This window comes from Hyperolius riggenbachi, chromosome 11, assembly GCF_040937935.1.
Source record: "Hyperolius riggenbachi isolate aHypRig1 chromosome 11, aHypRig1.pri, whole genome shotgun sequence".
NCBI lineage: Eukaryota > Metazoa > Chordata > Amphibia > Anura > Hyperoliidae > Hyperolius > Hyperolius riggenbachi.
Genome location: NC_090656.1, coordinates 205,717,357 through 205,734,114, shown reverse-complemented (window position 1 = coordinate 205,734,114; position 16,758 = coordinate 205,717,357). Strand labels below are relative to the sequence as shown.

The 16,758-nt window shown below is 45.0% G+C and overlaps 2 protein-coding genes across 5 annotated transcripts in view; one reads left to right on the top strand and one right to left on the bottom strand.

The window, feature by feature from the left end:
• The window catches only part of NUCB2 (nucleobindin 2), a 129,692-nt gene that overhangs the window by 17,902 nt on the left and 95,032 nt on the right, over positions 1-16,758 (bottom strand). For all 4 annotated transcript variants that reach the window (XM_068259967.1, XM_068259970.1, XM_068259968.1 and 1 more), the window contains exons 10-11: positions 12,669-12,758; positions 9,679-9,849 (exon numbers count right to left, since the gene is read on the bottom strand). In XM_068259967.1, coding sequence (XP_068116068.1) covers positions 9,679-9,849; positions 12,669-12,758 — 261 coding nt within the window. The remainder of the gene's footprint in view (positions 1-9,678; positions 9,850-12,668; positions 12,759-16,758) is intronic.
• LOC137538564 (uncharacterized) lies at positions 11,074-12,421 on the top strand (the record flags this gene model as incomplete). The annotated part of the gene is made up of 2 exons (XM_068260815.1): positions 11,074-11,687; positions 11,863-12,421. Coding segments are annotated over 2 exons (1,173 nt in total), but the record flags the coding sequence as incomplete, so codon positions are not given.

Genomic DNA, 16,758 nt, shown 5'->3' with positions numbered 1-16,758 from the left:
TCCACCCACCTTCCAAAATCTTAATCTCATTTACGCAGTGACCAACTGTGCAAAGTTTGAGAACCCCACCATTAACAGTGTAAGAATGGCTGCAGTTTATATTTTTCCTGTAAAATTTGTTTTTGGCTCCACCTACTTTTTGTAAATTGAACACATAGTCACTCAATGACCAAGTTTGTGAGCTTTCAGGTTCCTGGCATCAAAAATGTGTGAATGGAAGCAATTTATCCACCAAGGAAATCTGATTGGCTGCTTGTGGCCCAGCCCCTTTAGTGAATTTGGACCCCAGTCACCCAATAACCGACTGTAGAAAGTTTGAAGCCCCTGCCATTAATAGTATAAAAATAGCAGCAGTTTAAATATTCCCCTTGAAAATCAATAGGTGAATTTTGATTGGCTGTTGTAGGCTCCACCCACTTTCCTGAATCTAAATTTCATTCACCCAGTGACCAAGTGTGCCAAGTTTGAAAACGCTGCGATTAACAGTGCAAGAATGGCTGCAGTTTACATTTTTCATTTAAAATGAATGGCTGAAATGTGATTGGCTGTTTTATGCTCTGCCCGCTTTTCCTGGATTTGTAACCTCGGTCACCAAGTGACACACTGTTCCAAGTGTGGGGACTCTGGCTTGATTACTGTGAGAATGGCAGCCTTTTACATTTTTTCCATTGACTTGAATGGGTGAAATCTGATTTGCTGTTTGTAGCCTCGTCCATGTTTCCAGGTGGGGGGGGGGCGAGACCTCCAGAACATATCATTCCAGGTAGTAAGGGATCTGTATGCCAAGTTTCGTTCAAATCTGTCAAGCCGTTTTCGAGTGATCGCAGCACATACACACACATACATCCGATTTTATATATTTAGATTACCAACAGTTTTTTCTTCTTAATCTGTTCTAACCAGCAGGGAGAACAGTTCTGCATGATAGTAAGAACCTTCTTAAATCCTAGGTAATAGTGGCAATTTAGCGTGGATTTCTAGAGCTGCACTACAGTTAAGAGAAGTGCAAATCCATCCCTAAACTGGCACAGATTAAGAAGTGCTTGATAGCAGTTCTACAGATGTAGAACTGCAGGCTAGACATGATTGCAGGCTATACATGATTTGTGTTGTGCTCCTCCCCCCTGCTAAATTCCTCCTCAGAGCCTGCTTCTATCAATACAGCAGGTGTGTTGGTTACCTCAGCAACAGCAATTCCCCTCACACACTGCACTGTCTGATAGACCTTCCTAGCTCCTTCTATTTTACAACAGTCTTAGAAGGAATCTGCACTATCTAATGATTTCTTAATATGCCTTAGACAGTTCTGCATGGATTTCTAAACACCTACCAATATTTTGTCTCAGACACTCTTGATAAATCTGGCCCACTGTTCCAGCTCCTCCTCACTTAGAACAGTTTAGGAAGGGAACAGCACCATCTAGTGGCTTCTTAAGGTGCCTGAGACAGTTCTGCATGGAGTTCTACAAACGTACCAGCATTTTGTCTCTGACACTCTTGATAAATCTGGCCCACTGACTTTGGCCCACTGACTCTGGATATAGTATAGTAAACATTGGGCGGTGCATGTCACATTGTGAAACCAATGGTCTGCTGCTCTCTTCAGGCTGGTTGCCAGTTGATGCATTTATAAGACAAGAAGAATGGCCCCGGCAATGCTTATATCGTACTGTACAAATTAGTAGCCTGGGGAAAATTAAGAATAATGTCAACATAAACAAAAGAGGAAGCAATGTTACCACTTCCACTTTGCAATCACCAATAAAAGTATCGTCAATTCTCCCACGGGATTGTACGCACTCCCGGGTATCTCTTCCCTTGTTAGCGAGGACGCTCCTAGTAGCGTGTGGTGCGCAGTACAAGCTACTTTGAATTTTAGTACAGATCAGAGCAGGCCTACTCGCTACAAAACTAAGGAAAGTGGAGGGGAGAGTGCTAAGTCCTGCCTGTCGGAGGTATCAGAGCCACTCGCATTACGATGTGTGTGGCTTATTATGATTGGCTGCATTTTGAAGAGAGGCTTCATGATTGGCTCAAGTGTGAGCATAAAGTTTTGCAGGATGGGCTGCAAGTCCCGCCCATGGAAGTATCGGAGTACATTCTCTGCTCCATTGCAGCAGAGAATGGACCAGGGTATGCTTCGCTATTTCTAGGACAATTGTTGATATAGTGAACTTCTGATATAGTAAACCACTTTTCCTGGTCCCTTGGAGTTTACTATAACGAGATTTCACTGTATTATGATTCACTTTTTCAAGTACAATAGAACAGAACCAGATGCTTTTGAAAAAGAGTCGTGGAAAACAAACATGGCTGAACTGCCTGTGCACAAAGCAGCTTTTCAAACTTCTGCATTTAGATTCCTTCCCTATCTGTTGATCTTACTCTAGTAAGACTCTCAGAAAACGTTTTAACTCTGTTACATAAAGGGTTAAGTGCAACAGTAACAATACACAGTGATTATTTGGAAATGCAATGCAACTTCTGCTATACAGTTACATAGCTTCACTCACTGTGCAGATGTCTGTGGTTAAAACTGAACAGGTTCTGTGTGCAGATGACTGTGGTTAATCTCTGTGTGCAGATGATGATGGAACATCACAGGAGTGGTGTGCCTAGAGAAGTTTGAAAAGTTCTATCTGTGTGACACCGTATAGTGCACTTATAAATTTTGTTTCTGACATGCAGCTCTGAAGGCAGTATGCTAATTCTGGATGTAATCTTCTTGAATAGTTCACACTAGTGATGGGTCGTTCGCGAACGAGCCGTAGTCTTTGCTGCGAACGACAAGAGCCGGTTCTCAGTTTTGAAAGAGCCGATGCCTCAGCCGCCCCACACAGCTCTGATTTGCTGTGTAATAAAGGGCGCTGAGGCATGCTGGGAGATGTAGTCCTCCTCTTGCAGCTCGTAGGAGTGTATGGGGCGGAGCAGAGCAGTAGCAGGAGGGATTGCCCCAGTCAGAGAAGCAGTCTGGAGTTGTCATGGAGACGGGGGCGGGGCTTTTACTCCGATTCTGAGTGGTGTCTAGTGATATTTAATGAAGAGCCGATTCAGAGCCGTAAGAGCCGGCTCTTTAATGGGAGCTGAATGGGAGCCGATTCAGAAGAGCCGATTCTCAGAGAAGAGCCGGAATTCTCATCACTACTTCACACCCTCACCACTGAGTCAGTTGCAGAGCAGTAGCAGGAGTGATTGCCCCAGTCAGAGAAGCAGTCTGGAGTTGTCATGGAGACGGGGGCGGGGCTTTTACTCCGATTCTGAGTGGTGTCTAGTGATATTTAATTAAAGAGCCGGCTCTTTAATGGGAGAAGAGCCGATTCTCCGAGAAGAGCCGGAATTCCCATCACTAGTTCACACCCTCACCCCTGAGTCAGTTGTAAACCCGAAACCTTGCAGTTCAGATCTCTGTGCCCACCTCCACTGTGTTGCCATGGCCTGCCCACAGCTTGGCAATCGCCTATCAGGCCACAGTTGCTGAGTTCGGGGAGGGCTACAGTCAGGCGATTCCCGCTCAAGGCAAACCGCTAGCACATGTAACACTATAGCAGTGTTCTCACTGCCGCGTCTGCGGTTAGCGTTAACCGCAAACGTGTGTCACTGGACACAAGCAGCGGTATGCCAGCGATTCCGGAGCAATCGCGATTAGCATGTATAGAACCGCTAATCGCGATCGCTCCCAAACCGCTAGTGTCCAGTGATTTTTCTGCGTTAATCATGGAGAAATCACTCCCGCAAACGCCAGCGGTAATCGCCGGCGTTTTGCAGTTGTAAGTGTGAACGGGCCCTAACACAGTGGAGGTGGCCACAGAGTTCCAGACTTCCAGCAGGATTCAGGCAAAAAAAGGCCATGGTGGGGGTTTTTCAACAGTGGGGCAGGGTTTAATACTAAGTCCCATTTACCAGCAAACGGGTGTATTATTCAACCGTTCAATCGCTGAAGTTACATTCAGTACACACAGTAGAGGATCCGGACTGAGACAGTCTATGCTGAGAATCTAGCAGCTTTACAGTCTCCCTGATTAATTAGGGTCTGAGCCCACTTACGCAGTTGTATCCGCTCTGTCCGCATCTAACATTGATGTGTAACTGTAAAGCAGACACAACTGCATCAGTGGGCTCAGGCCCTTACCAAGAGATGCTGAATGGTCTCAGTTGAGCACACTGTTCCCCTCCTTAACTACTTGCCGACTGCTCCACGCAGAGGCGTAGGGATCACTATAGCAACTATAGCGTTGCTATGAGGCCCGGATCCCTTCGCCTCAACTGGGGGCCCGCCTGTCCTGCAGCCTATTTTTGTTTAGGGCTTTTTTTTAATCATGGGGCCCCATTTAGGATTGCTGGAGTGACCACCCTCGCCCGGCCCCCCCCCCCCCTCCCCATTGCAGCATTGCAAAGAGGCTGGCAGGTGAAATGAGACTATTTTCCACCTGCCGCCTCTCTGTATATCCTTCCGACTGCCGACACTAACTTCATAGTTCCGGCCTGGCCAGGAACACAGAAAAGCAGCGCTGGCTGTGGCTCCGCCCCTCACGCACAGCTATGGGTGTAGCTCCGCCCCCTTCCCACCTGTCTGCCCGGTCAGCATCGGAAGACAGCATGAAAGGAATTTCAAGTGGCACTGTAAGTAGCTGGGACATGCTGAGACTGAGCAGAGGGGTGTGTGTGTGTGTGTGTGTGTGTGTGTGTGTGTGTGTGTGTGTGTGTGTGTGTGTGTGTGTGTGTGTGTGTGTGTGTGTGTTCTGTAACTTGATGTGTGTGTTCTGTAACTTGGTGTGTGTGTGTGCGTGCGTGCGTGCGTTCTGTAACTTGGTGTGTGTGCGTTCTGTAACTTGGTGTGTGTGCGTGTGCGTTCTGTAACTTGGTGTGTGTGCGTGTGCGTTCTGTAACTTGGTGTGTGTGCGTGTGCGTTCTGTAACTTGGTGTGTGTGCGTGTGCGTTCTGTAACTTGGTGTGTGTGCGTGTGCGTTCTGTAACTTGGTGGGTGTGCGTGTGTGTTCTGTAACTTGGTGGGTGTGCGTGTGCGTTCTGTAACTTGTGTGTGTGTGTTCTGTAACTTGGTGTGTGTGTGTGCGTGCGTGCGCTCTGTAACTTGGTGTGTGTGCGTGTGCGTTCTGTAACTTGGTGTGTGTGCGTGTGCGTTCTGTAACTTGGTGTGTGTGCGTGTGCGTTCTGTAACTTGGTGGGTGTGCGTGTGCGTTCTGTAACTTGGTGGGTGTGCGTGTGCGTTCTGTAACTTGGTGGGTGTGCGTGTGCGTTCTGTAACTTGGTGTGTGTGTGTGTGTGCGTTCTGTAACTTGGTGTGTGTGTGTGTGTGTGCGTGCGTTCTGTAACTTGGTGTGTTTGTGCGTGCGTTCTGTAACTTGGTGTGTTTGTGCATGCGTTCTGTAACTTGGTGTGTGCGTGCGTTCTGTAACTTGGTGTGTGCGTGCGTTCTGTAACTTGGTGTGTGCGTGCGTTCTGTAACTTGGTGTGTGCGTGCATTCTGTAACTTGGTGTGTGTGTGCGTGCATTCTGTAACTTGGTGTGTGTGTGCGTGCGTTCTGTAACTTGGTGTGTGTGTGTGCGTTCTGTAACTTGGTGTGTGTGCGTGCGTTCTGTAACTTGGTGTGTGTGCGTGCGTGCATTCTGTAACTTGGTGTGTGTGTGCGTGCATTCTGTAACTTGGTGTGTGTGTGCGCGTGCATTCTGTAACTTGGTGTGTGTGTGCGTGCATTCTGTAACTTGGTGTGTGTGTGCGTGCATTCTGTAACTTGGTGTGTGTGTGCGTGCATTCTGTAACTTGGTGTGTGTGTGCGTGCATTCTGTAACTTGGTGTGTGTGTGCATTCTGTAACTTGGTGTGTGTGTGCGTGCATTCTGTAACTTGGTGTGTGTGTGCGTGCATTCTGTAACTTGGTGTGTGTGTGCGTGCATTCTGTAACTTGGTGTGTGTGTGCGTGCATTCTGTAACTTGGTGTGTGTGTGCATTCTGTAACTTGGTGTGTGTGTGCGTGCATTCTGTAACTTGGTGTGTGTGTGCGTGCATTCTGTAACTTGGTGTGTGTGTGCGTGCGTTCTGTAACTTGGTGTGTGTGTGTGCGTTCTGTAACTTGGTGTGTGTGTGCGTGCGTTCTGTAACTTGGTGTGTGTGTGCGTGCATTCTGTAACTTGGTGTGTGTGTGCGTGCATTCTGTAACTTGGTGTGTGTGTGCGTGCATTCTGTAACTTGGTGTGTGTGTGTGCGTTCTGTAACTTGGTGTGTGTGTGCGTGCGTTCTGTAACTTGGTGTGTGTGTGCGTGCATTCTGTAACTTGGTGTGTGTGTGCGTGCATTCTGTAACTTGGTGTGTGTGTGCGTGCGTTCTGTAACTTGGTGTGTGTGTGTGCGTTCTGTAACTTGGTGTGTGTGCGTGCGTTCTGTAACTTGGTGTGTGTGTGTGCGTGCATTCTGTAACTTGGTGTGTGTGTGCGTGCATTCTGTAACTTGGTGTGTGTGTGCGCGTGCATTCTGTAACTTGGTGTGTGTGTGCGTGCATTCTGTAACTTGGTGTGTGTGTGCGTGCATTCTGTAACTTGGTGTGTGTGTGCGTGCATTCTGTAACTTGGTGTGTGTGTGCGCGTGCATTCTGTAACTTGGTGTGTGTGTGCGTGCATTCTGTAACTTGGTGTGTGTGTGCGTGCATTCTGTAACTTGGTGTGTGTGTGCATTCTGTAACTTGGTGTGTGTGTGCGTGCATTCTGTAACTTGGTGTGTGTGTGCGTGCATTCTGTAACTTGGTGTGTGTGTGCGTGCATTCTGTAACTTGGTGTGTGTGTGCGTGCATTCTGTAACTTGGTGTGTGTGTGCGTGCATTCTGTAACTTGGTGTGTGTGCGTGCATTCTGTAACTTGGTGTGTGTGCGTGCATTCTGTAACTTGGTGTGTGTGTGCGTGCATTCTGTAACTTGGTGTGTGTGTGCGTGCATTCTGTAACTTGGTGTGTGTGCGTGCGTTCTGTAACTTGGTGTGTGTGTGTGCGTTCTGTAACTTGGTGTGTGTGTGCGTGCGTTCTGTAACACTTCAGTTCCCTTTGCAGTATTGCTTGAAGGAAATATTAATGTGTCCACTTACTTACCTGATGCTTCTTTCAGCCCTTGAAGTCCTCCTGCTCCCTCGCCATCATTCCACGCTGCTCTGTTCCTCCGACTGCTGGGTGACTCAGCCAGTTGCCGTCTACGTGGCCGCACACCTCTTTAATCCTCCTCTTGTTGCCGGGACTGTTCTGAGCATGTGCAGTTGCAATTTTTTACTTGTGTAAAAGCAGAATTCCCCTGGCCAAGGGGGCCAGGCATGCGGCAGTTGGAGGGGGACAGCAGGGGAGCAGAACAGCACAGAATGACAGTGTGGGACCACGAGGGCCTTCAGGGGGCAGGAAAAAGCCCCAGGTAAGTAACTGGCCACAACAATATTCTCATAATATCTCTGATAATGTGTGTGTGTTGGGGGGGGGGGGGATTTACTCTGGGGGTGGGGGGCCCATAAAATGTTTTTGCTATGGGGCCCAGTGATTTCTAGCTACGCCTCTGGCTCCACGCCAGTTTGCGTGAGCAGTGCGGCAGCCCCAGGACCGCTCCATGCCCCCTGGCCCACAGGAGGGCTCTCATACGCTGAAGCCTATGACAGCCGATCGCTTGATTGGCTGGCTGGGGGGAGGGAGGGGAACGTAAAAAAAAAAAAAAAAAAAAGTAGTAAATTTTATTTAAAAATAAAAGACATCAATATTAAAAAATAAATAAATAAGCAATGTGGGGGCGATCAGACCCCACCAACAGAGTGCTCTGTTGGTGGGGGAAAAGGAGGGGGGGGGAATCACTTGTGTGCTGTGCGGCCCTGCAGCTTGGCCTTAAAGCTGCAGTGGCCTAATTAACTAAAAATGGCCTGGTCACTAGGGGGGTTTAACACCGCGGTCCTCAAGTGGTTAATCTATACAAGGTGTTAGGAAACAATTTTTTGTGCATGTGTCTGGAACTTTAGTCTTCATGGTGTTCAATGAGAGCCTAGTCAAAATTTAAGCACTGCATTTGGATCCTTTATACAGTATAACCACTTCAGCCTTCAGTGTTGTTTCGCCTTATGCATCTGAGCAACGTTCACCTCCCATTCATTCGCCAAAAACTTTATCAATACTTCTCACAATGAATTGATTTATATCTTGTTTTTTCCACCATTAATTAGGCTTTCTTTGGGTGGTACATTTTGCTAAGAATTATTTTTTTCTAAATGCATTTTAATGGGAATATTAAGAAAAAAATGGAAAAAAAAATCATTATTTCTCAGTTTTAGCCATTATAGCTTAAAAATATTACATGCTACCATAATTAAAACCCACGTATTTTATCTACCCATTTGTCCCGGTTATTACACCATTTAAATTATTTCCCTACAACAACGTATGGCATCAATATTTTATTTGGAAATAAAGGTGCATTTTTTCAATGTGCGTCCATCACCATTTACAAGCTTATAAATTTAAAAAATTATAGTAATATACTCTCTTGACAGTAACTATTTATGTTGAGTTTTTTTTAATTGTCATTTTATTTTTATTTATTTTTTTTTATTAAAAATGTTATTTGGGTTTTTTTGGAGTGGGGAGGTAAACAGATACTTTTAAATGTAATTGATTGTGTAGATTTAAAAAAATATATATATGTAGATGTACTTTTACTATTTGGCCACAAGATGGCCACAGTGATTTTCTTTGTTATTCATCCTGTAAGCGAGAGCTCTCGCTTACAGGACCTGAAGGGATGACCTGACACTTAGAAAAATCGCGGCTTTTCAGAGAAGCCGTCGGTTTTTCATACGGAGACACAGATCAATGAATAGGAACTGTGTTCTCATTCATTGATCTCCGGGGCAGCGAAAGGCGGCGGGAGCGCGCAGGGCCAGCGGCAGTTAGTGCAGTCTATCTGGACGAATATATGTGTAAGTGGTTAAAGTGACCCTGAAGTGGAAAAGTTGTGTCCACTTCTGTCCGCTTTTCAGCATCTGTAACATTGATGTGTAACTGAAATGCGGACACAACTGTGGTGACCACTCCCATGAAATAAGTGTAAGAATATTAGTGGGCTTAGGTACGGACAGTTGTTTTTAGTTTAAAAACGCTGAAAGAGCAAAGACACTGAGCTTTTAAACACACGCCAACTGCAGACTTGTGTCCTACATGTATATGACCAATCACAACAGGAAAAGGGGATGGTGCAAGCACGCATGCGCAAAACTTTTAAGCAAGTACATACGTCGCCTACGCTGTGGCATCTCCACAAAAACACCGCTGGTCTAGTACTTTGTTGTAACCTCCAGTTTGCTGTGAGCACATATACAGCAGAGATTGGATCTGTCTACCGTTTCCCCCTCTCTTTTACTACTTACAATCACACACATTTTAAGCTCTCCTGGCCAACATAAAATGGCAAGACGGGCTGGATTTGGCTTACGGGCCTTGTGTTTGACACCTGTGCTGAAATAGCCCCACTGAGACAAATCTGATAAGGTATAGACAGATAAATCAGCATGCTGGCGAAGGAAGGAAGTCACACCTGCTCTGAAACTAATCTGTCAGTGCAGGCAAGCAGTCTCCCTCCTCCTGTGAAGTCTGCGGTATAGGGGAGAGTGTGAAAATCAGCTGATCAGTGTAGGGTGGATATAGGAGAACTTACTTGCTGCAATTCCTGCCTCTGGGCCTGCAGGAACTGTTGGTGTTTCTGCAGTTCTTCTTGCTGCTGATCCAACTCCCTCTTCTTCCGATTCAGATCATCTTCTTTCTGCGAAATCTGCCGCTCGAACTGCAGCAGCTCCTCCTCAGTATAGGCCGGCTGGTCTTCCAACATCTGCAGAGGCACAGGGTAAGACACACACAACTTGTAAGCCAATTTTCTTTGGCTTTCATTGAATTGTAAGAACATTTAGTACTATTGAGGGCTGTACTACATGGACATACAGCACCTTACTTGCTTTTGGGGACTCTTCTTGTTCCTTATATACATAGAATTGAGAGTCAGTATGACCAAGCAAAGTATGACCAAGCAAAAGAGTGGATATTTGTGCTATAAAGGTGGCAAAAACTTCCAACCCTTAGCTGGGTCAATTGTGGTTAAGAACAAGCTGGTCTGATACCTTTTCCTTGGTAATCTGATGTGAACCACATTTTACATTTTCTGGATGGAACTGGTTTTCTGTGGGGCTTGTGTCACATCAGATCATTGTGAGGATTGCTAAAAATCAAGTGTGAGAGAATAGCCATGCAATTAAAGTATATGCAGCAACTGAAGTGCGAAATGTACACTATATCCTGAAAGTCCTGGATGAATTACAAAAATGTCCTCGCTGTGAATTGGTGTAGGTTGTGGCAGATGCATTGCTATTTCACTCATCAGTTAGCAATCCTCACAATGATCTGATAAGACTCAAGTGAGGGTTACAAACTTTTTCCATCTATAGCAGATAATGAGAAGGAGAAGAAGAAGGAATGAAGAAGGAAGGAAGAAGGAGAAAGAAGGAAGAAGGAGAAAGAAGGAAGAAGGAAGAAGGAGAAAGAAGGAAGAAGGAGAAAGAAGGAAGAAGGAGAAAGAAGGAAGAAGGAGAAAGAAGGAGAAAGAAGGAAGAAGGAGGAAGGAGAAAGAAGGAGAAAGAAGGAGGAAGGAGAAAGAAGGAAGAAGGAGAAAGAAGGAAGAAGGAAGAAGGAAGAAGGAGAAAGAAGGAGAAAGAAGGAAGAAGGAGAAAGAAGGAAGAAGGAGAAAGAAGGAAGAAGGAGAAAGAAGGAGAAAGAAGGAGAAAGAAGGAAGAAGGAGAAAGAAGGAAGAAGGAGAAAGAAGGAGAAAGAAGGAGAAAGAAGGAGAAAGAAGGAAGAAGGAGAAAGAAGGAAGAAGGAGAAAGAAGGAAGAAGGAGAAAGAAGGAAGAAGGAGAAAGAAGGAAGAAGGAGAAAGAAGGAAGAAGGAGAAAGAAGGAAGAAGGAGAAAGAAGGAAGAAGGAGAAAGAAGGAAGAAGGAGAAAGAAGAAGAAAGAAGAAAGAAGAAGGAAGAAGAAAGAAGAAAGAAGAAGAAGGAAGAAGAAAGAAGAAAGAAGAAAGAAGAAAGAAGAAGGAAGAAGGAAGAAGAAAGAAGAAGGAAGAAGAAAGAAGAAGGAAGAAGAAAGAAGAAAGAAAGAAGAAGGAAGAAGGAAGAAGAAAGAAGAAAGAAGAAGAAGGAAGAAGAAAGAAGAAAGAAGAAGGAAGAAGGAAGAAGAAAGAAGAAGGAAGAAGAAAGAAGAAGGAAGAAGGAAGAAGAAAGAAGAAGAAGGAAGAAGAAAGAAGAAGGAAGAAGAAAGAAGAAAGAAGAAGGAAGAAGAAGGAAGAAGAAAGAAGAAGGAAGAAGAAAGAAGAAGGAAGAAGAAAGAAGAAAGAAGAAAGAAGAAGGAAGAAGAAAGAAGGAAGAAGGAAGAAGAAGGAAGAAGGAAGAAGAAAGAAGAAGGAAGAAGAAAGAAGAAGAAGAAGGAAGAAGAAAGAAGAAAGAAGAAAGAAGAAAGAAGAAAGAAGAAAGAAGAAGGAAGAAGAAAGAAGAAGAAAGAAGAAAGAAGAAAGAAGAAGGAAGAAGAAAGAAGAAGAAGGAAGAAGAAAGAAGAAAGAAGAAGGAAGAAAGAAGAAGGAAGAAGAAAGAAGAAGGAAGAAGAAAGAAGAAGGAAGAAAGAAGAAGGAAGAAGAAAGAAGAAGGAAGAAGAAAGAAGAAAGAAGAAGAAGGAAGAAGAAAGAAGAAGGAGGAAGAAGGAGGAAGAAGGAGAAAGAAGGAGGAAGGAGAAAGAAGGAGAAAGAAGGAAGAAGGAGAAAGAAGGAAGAAGGAGAAAGAAGGAAGAAGGAGAAAGAAGGAAGAAGGAGAAAGAAGGAAGAAGGAGAAAGAAGGAAGAAGGAGAAAGAAGAAAGAAGAAAGAAGAAGGAAGAAGAAAGAAGAAGGAAGAAGAAAGAAGAAGAAGGAAGAAGAAAGAAGAAAGAAGAAGGAAGAAGAAAGAAGAAAGAAGAAGAAGGAAGAAGAAAGAAGAAGAAAGAAGAAGGAAGAAGAAGGAAGAAGAAAGAAGAAGAAAGAAGAAAGAAGAAAAAGGAAGAAGAAAGAAGAAAGAAGAAAGAAGAAGGAAGAAGAAAGAAGAAGGAAGAAGAAAGAAGAAGAAGGAAGAAGAAAGAAGAAAGAAGAAGGAAGAAGAAAGAAGAAAGAAGAAGGAAGAAGAAGGAAGAAGAAAGAAGAAGAAAGAAGAAGGAAGAAGAAGGAAGAAGAAAGAAGAAGAAAGAAGAAAGAAGAAAAAGGAAGAAGAAAGAAGAAAGAAGAAAGAAGAAGGAAGAAGAAAGAAGAAGAAGGAAGAAGAAAGAAGAAAGAAGAAGGAAGAAGAAAGAAGAAAGAAGAAAGAAGAAGGAAGAAGAAAGAAGAAGGAAGAAGAAAGAAGAAAGAAGAAGAAGGAAGAAGAAAGAAGAAGGAGGAAGAAGGAAGGAAGAAGGAGAAGAGAGGAGGAGGGGCAGGAGGAGGGGGAGGAGCTCAATTCTCTCCTATGTACTGCGAGGGGGACCCAGAACCAGTGCCACCTCCTGTATGATGGAATTCTATCTGCCACGTGTGAAGACTTGCAGCTTCAATTACTCTTTTATCAGAGAGATTATCAGAAATCAATAAGCTTGCGTGTTGTCATTACCTCCCATCCGTCGGGCTCCAGGAACTCTTTCTGCTGTGCCGCTCCTAAGAATTCCTCCAAGCTAATGAGGCGATCCTTATTCAGATCCACCTGTGGAAGAGGCAGACTGGTCACATATGTACAGCACCAGCACACCACCAGAGCCTACAGAGGAAGCTCTCCCTGTTCCCATGGCAACCAAGATAAGGATTTTAAAAAAAAAGGAGGCAAGAGGGTCACTCTGGGTAATAAGAAGTGCTCAAAGACTATTATAAATAAGTTCCAGCCTGGATTACATCTCCCTATAGACACAACAGAACCCTTGCTTGAAAGGAAAATGTTAATGTTTGTCATGGAAACAATCCCTTAGTTTCTCTGCAATGCATGTGATAACTAGTGATGATTTTTTGCAATGGCTAGTACAGGCGATGGAATGTGGTTATACAAAGATGGATTAAAGGAAACCAGAAGTATCTGTAACGAAAAAAAAAGGTTTAACTTACCTGGGACTTCTGCCATTCCCCTACAGCTGCCCTGTGCTGGTCCTCAATGATCCTCCAGTCCCTTGCCATGGCTCAGTTTCACTTTCGACCTGCTCAGTATACTCCTGGCGACAGGAGTGCAAACAAGGACACACGCGTGCAAGCGCAGTGGCTGTCGACTTGCAAATTGGGGGATAACGAAAGTGAGCCGCTGCAAAGGACCGGAGAATCGTTGAGGACCAGCACAGGGCGGCTGCAGGGGGCTAGCAGAAGCCCAGGTAAATGAAAATTCTTTTTTTTTTTTTTTTAAAGATACTTCTGATTTCCCTTAAGATGTAATAGGCCCTAGGCAAGGTAGGAATTTGGCGCCCCCTTGTGACCCTTTTGGTAAGCTGAAGTGGATGGAGGACAGAGAAGAGGGCAAGTGGGCCCCTTGACACCCACCAGGCCCCTGGCACTAGGTTGCCTGGTGTATGATCCTGCTCTTTGGTTATACCACTGTGACCCGGACACCAGGAAGACCTTACATTAGTAGCACTTGTTTTCTCTAAAGCTGATGAACTTCAAAACCCGAAAGTCAGCATAAAGTGACGGTATTTGGGGTTCTCTGGATACGAAGGATAAGTCTGGCAATTCACATTAAAGAATTTTTAGGCACCCAAGCTGCAAACTGAATTCCCTAAGACACCTTATTGACCTGAGGAAGCGGACAGAGACCCCCGAAAGGCATTTTTTTTTTCTGGTTTTTTTTTTTGTGTTTGAATAAACCTTACATGGTCTAAAGTTTACCATAGACTCTAAACCCTTGTTTTTATAGGGTTGGGTCATCTGGAGAGGTAAGATACCTCATATTTATGTCTTTATAACCTATACTCTGAAATATAGTATTTTTTGTAAAGGATAGCGGAGATACCGCCGCATGGCGGCTATCTCCGCGTGTCAGGCGGCGGCCTCTGCCGCGCGGCTACATGCTGCTGCTTTGCCTGGTCCTTCTGGTACACATAGATTGAGAGCTGCGCGCACCAGGCAACAGGACCTTTATGCAAGTAAAAGAGGAGTCAGCTGATCAGCCGGTCAGCTGACTCCAGTAGTGCTCCGGATTGGCTGAGTGACTGGGGTGGCGCTGTGGAGCGCTCTGAGTATATATATAGGACCTGCCTGTCAGTTGCTGGTTGTCTGCTGTTGCAAATGCTAACGTGTTAGCGCTCAGACCCTTGTCAGATCCTACAGTGTGCTAGAACCTGCTGGAGCTGGGGATCCACACTTAGCCAGTTTCCGTTGATAGCTTAAAGTACTAATTGCATTGTGTTATCTGCGTACTATACCTTAGTCTAGATCCCAGGTGTTGAAACCAAGGACTTCACACCTAGACTAGGATATTGCTACATTGCTATTGTTTATCTGTTATGACCTTCTGCTTCCTTGACTACTCTCCTGTTTGCTGATTCAGTACCTCTGCCTATCTGATAATTGTTGCCGACTCTGCCTGAACCTAAACATCGATTCAGCCTTTGTACTCTATCTGTCCGTACGTTGCCTACCCTGCTTGTCTGACCTTCCTGTCCTCACTAGTGGGCCTAGCCATTAGTGAGGAATCTCTAAGAGCTGTCACCTACTCCTTAGGTGATCATGCTTGCAGCACAGTCAGTGGTCCCTGCCCCTCAGGTGTCCACTGGCAGCAGTACAGTCTGAATCTCCTGCTCCTCGGGAGATATCCTCTTCTCATTACTGTTGCACCAAAACACAATCCCACATTGGTTGTCCCGTGTCTAGCTATACTAGCATTATTGGTGATTCTGCAGATCACCACATAGATCAGGTATAGCATCTGTATTATTGGTGATACTGCAGATCACCAATCAGAAAAATCTGTGTTGCTGACACCAATCGTTACAATTTTTAGGTGCTTCCACCCTTCTTAACTCCCTATTACTCCTCCTTTGGAAGTGTCCTTCCCACTAATGTGGGGCCATCCACAGATAGTAAGGACCCCAGGAGAGTGACCACCCGATTCCGGCAGGACCTGGAGTACAGTGTTCCCCGTAGGCGACATACAGTGGTTGCAGATTCGGCAACCCACCTTTGTGAGTACAACTACTCTTGTAATATTAAGCTAATCTTATCCTACAATACTGCATTATTTGGCTCCTGGTCTCGTCTTTGTCGCACAGGCTACCGTGGTTTCCCCACAGTGCCCGTCCCTACTGCTACGCTTTATACAGAAGACTACACACCCGGCACTGCTGTGTGATTTCTGTTTATTGAGATCTTCAAAGTACATCATGCGGCAGGAATATAAAGTCTTGCATTCTAAAGTCGTAACGTACTTCAGGTGGGAGTGTGGACAGTGGGTGCTGAGCCTGACGGCCGCTTTGCTGGAGCGTGCTTCTTTCAAGGCTAATCAACGATAGTGCTCAGCACTCACCATACCACACTCCCATGATCTGATGTACAGTAGGACCTAATAATGCAACAAAGTATATGATTGCTGCATGATGTACTCTGAATGTCACAATAAACAGAAAGCACACCGCATTGCCAGATGCAGGTTTGCTCATCACGAGTAAATCACGAGTAACCACGGTGGTTACTCGTGATTCAAATGAGTTGTAGTTGTCACAGCTGAGCGGCTGTATGCGGCGGGGTTAATTACACATAATGCACCATAGCGAAGCTTGCAATGCTACCAATAGGTCGCTTGCAAGCCCTTTGAAATGCAGGGCAGACGGCAGCATTATGGGTAATTAACCCCGCCACATACAGTTGCTCAGCTGCGGCAATTACAGCTCATTTGAATCACAAGTAACCACCGTGGTTACTCGTGATGAGCAAGCATTGCCAGATGCATAGACTTCTTTGTGGGTAGTGAAGGAAAAATGGTGAGGGAAGATTTGGAAAAGTGTTCATTCATTTGTCAACAATGCCCTTGCTCAGAAGGCTTGCAGGATAATGGACATACTGAAGAATTTGGGTATTTGGAGTATAATTTTTTGAGTGCCATTTTTCCCACTGAGTACATTTTGGAGGTAAGAAGACCACAGGACTGAAGACGTCCATCAATGATACCATCTTGACAATCTTACCTGATCTATTCCTTAGTAGAAGGGTAAGCTAAGTAAATAACTTCGAGGCTAGGTTACCAGTAGGACATTGCGGAGCTGCGTTATAAATTCTTAAAACGCAGCTTACCACACTACAATAAAACGTTCACAGTGTGAAGTTATTGTTGCATTGCAACGTGTAGCGTTATGGTAACGCACTGCTGCAGTGCGTTACCTATAAACGTGCAGGTTACCAGGTACAGAAAAGCATACTTTTCATTGCATGTTTTCTTTACTGTACCTACCGTATTTTTTGGAATATAAGATGCTCCGGCATATAAGACGCACCTAGATTTAGAGGGCAAAAATCAGGGAACTAAACCTAGGTGTGTCTATGGTGCAGAGGCATCTTATGGACCTTTAACCCCCCCTTCCCCCCAAAAAAACGATCTCTAGCTGAGCTACACAGTCCATCTACACTAAATCCTGCTACACTACACTTCACTTACCCCTGCTGCCCCCACCAACAACACTTTACTTCACTAGCCCCCTGCTACCACCACCAAATACACTTCACTAACTAACCCC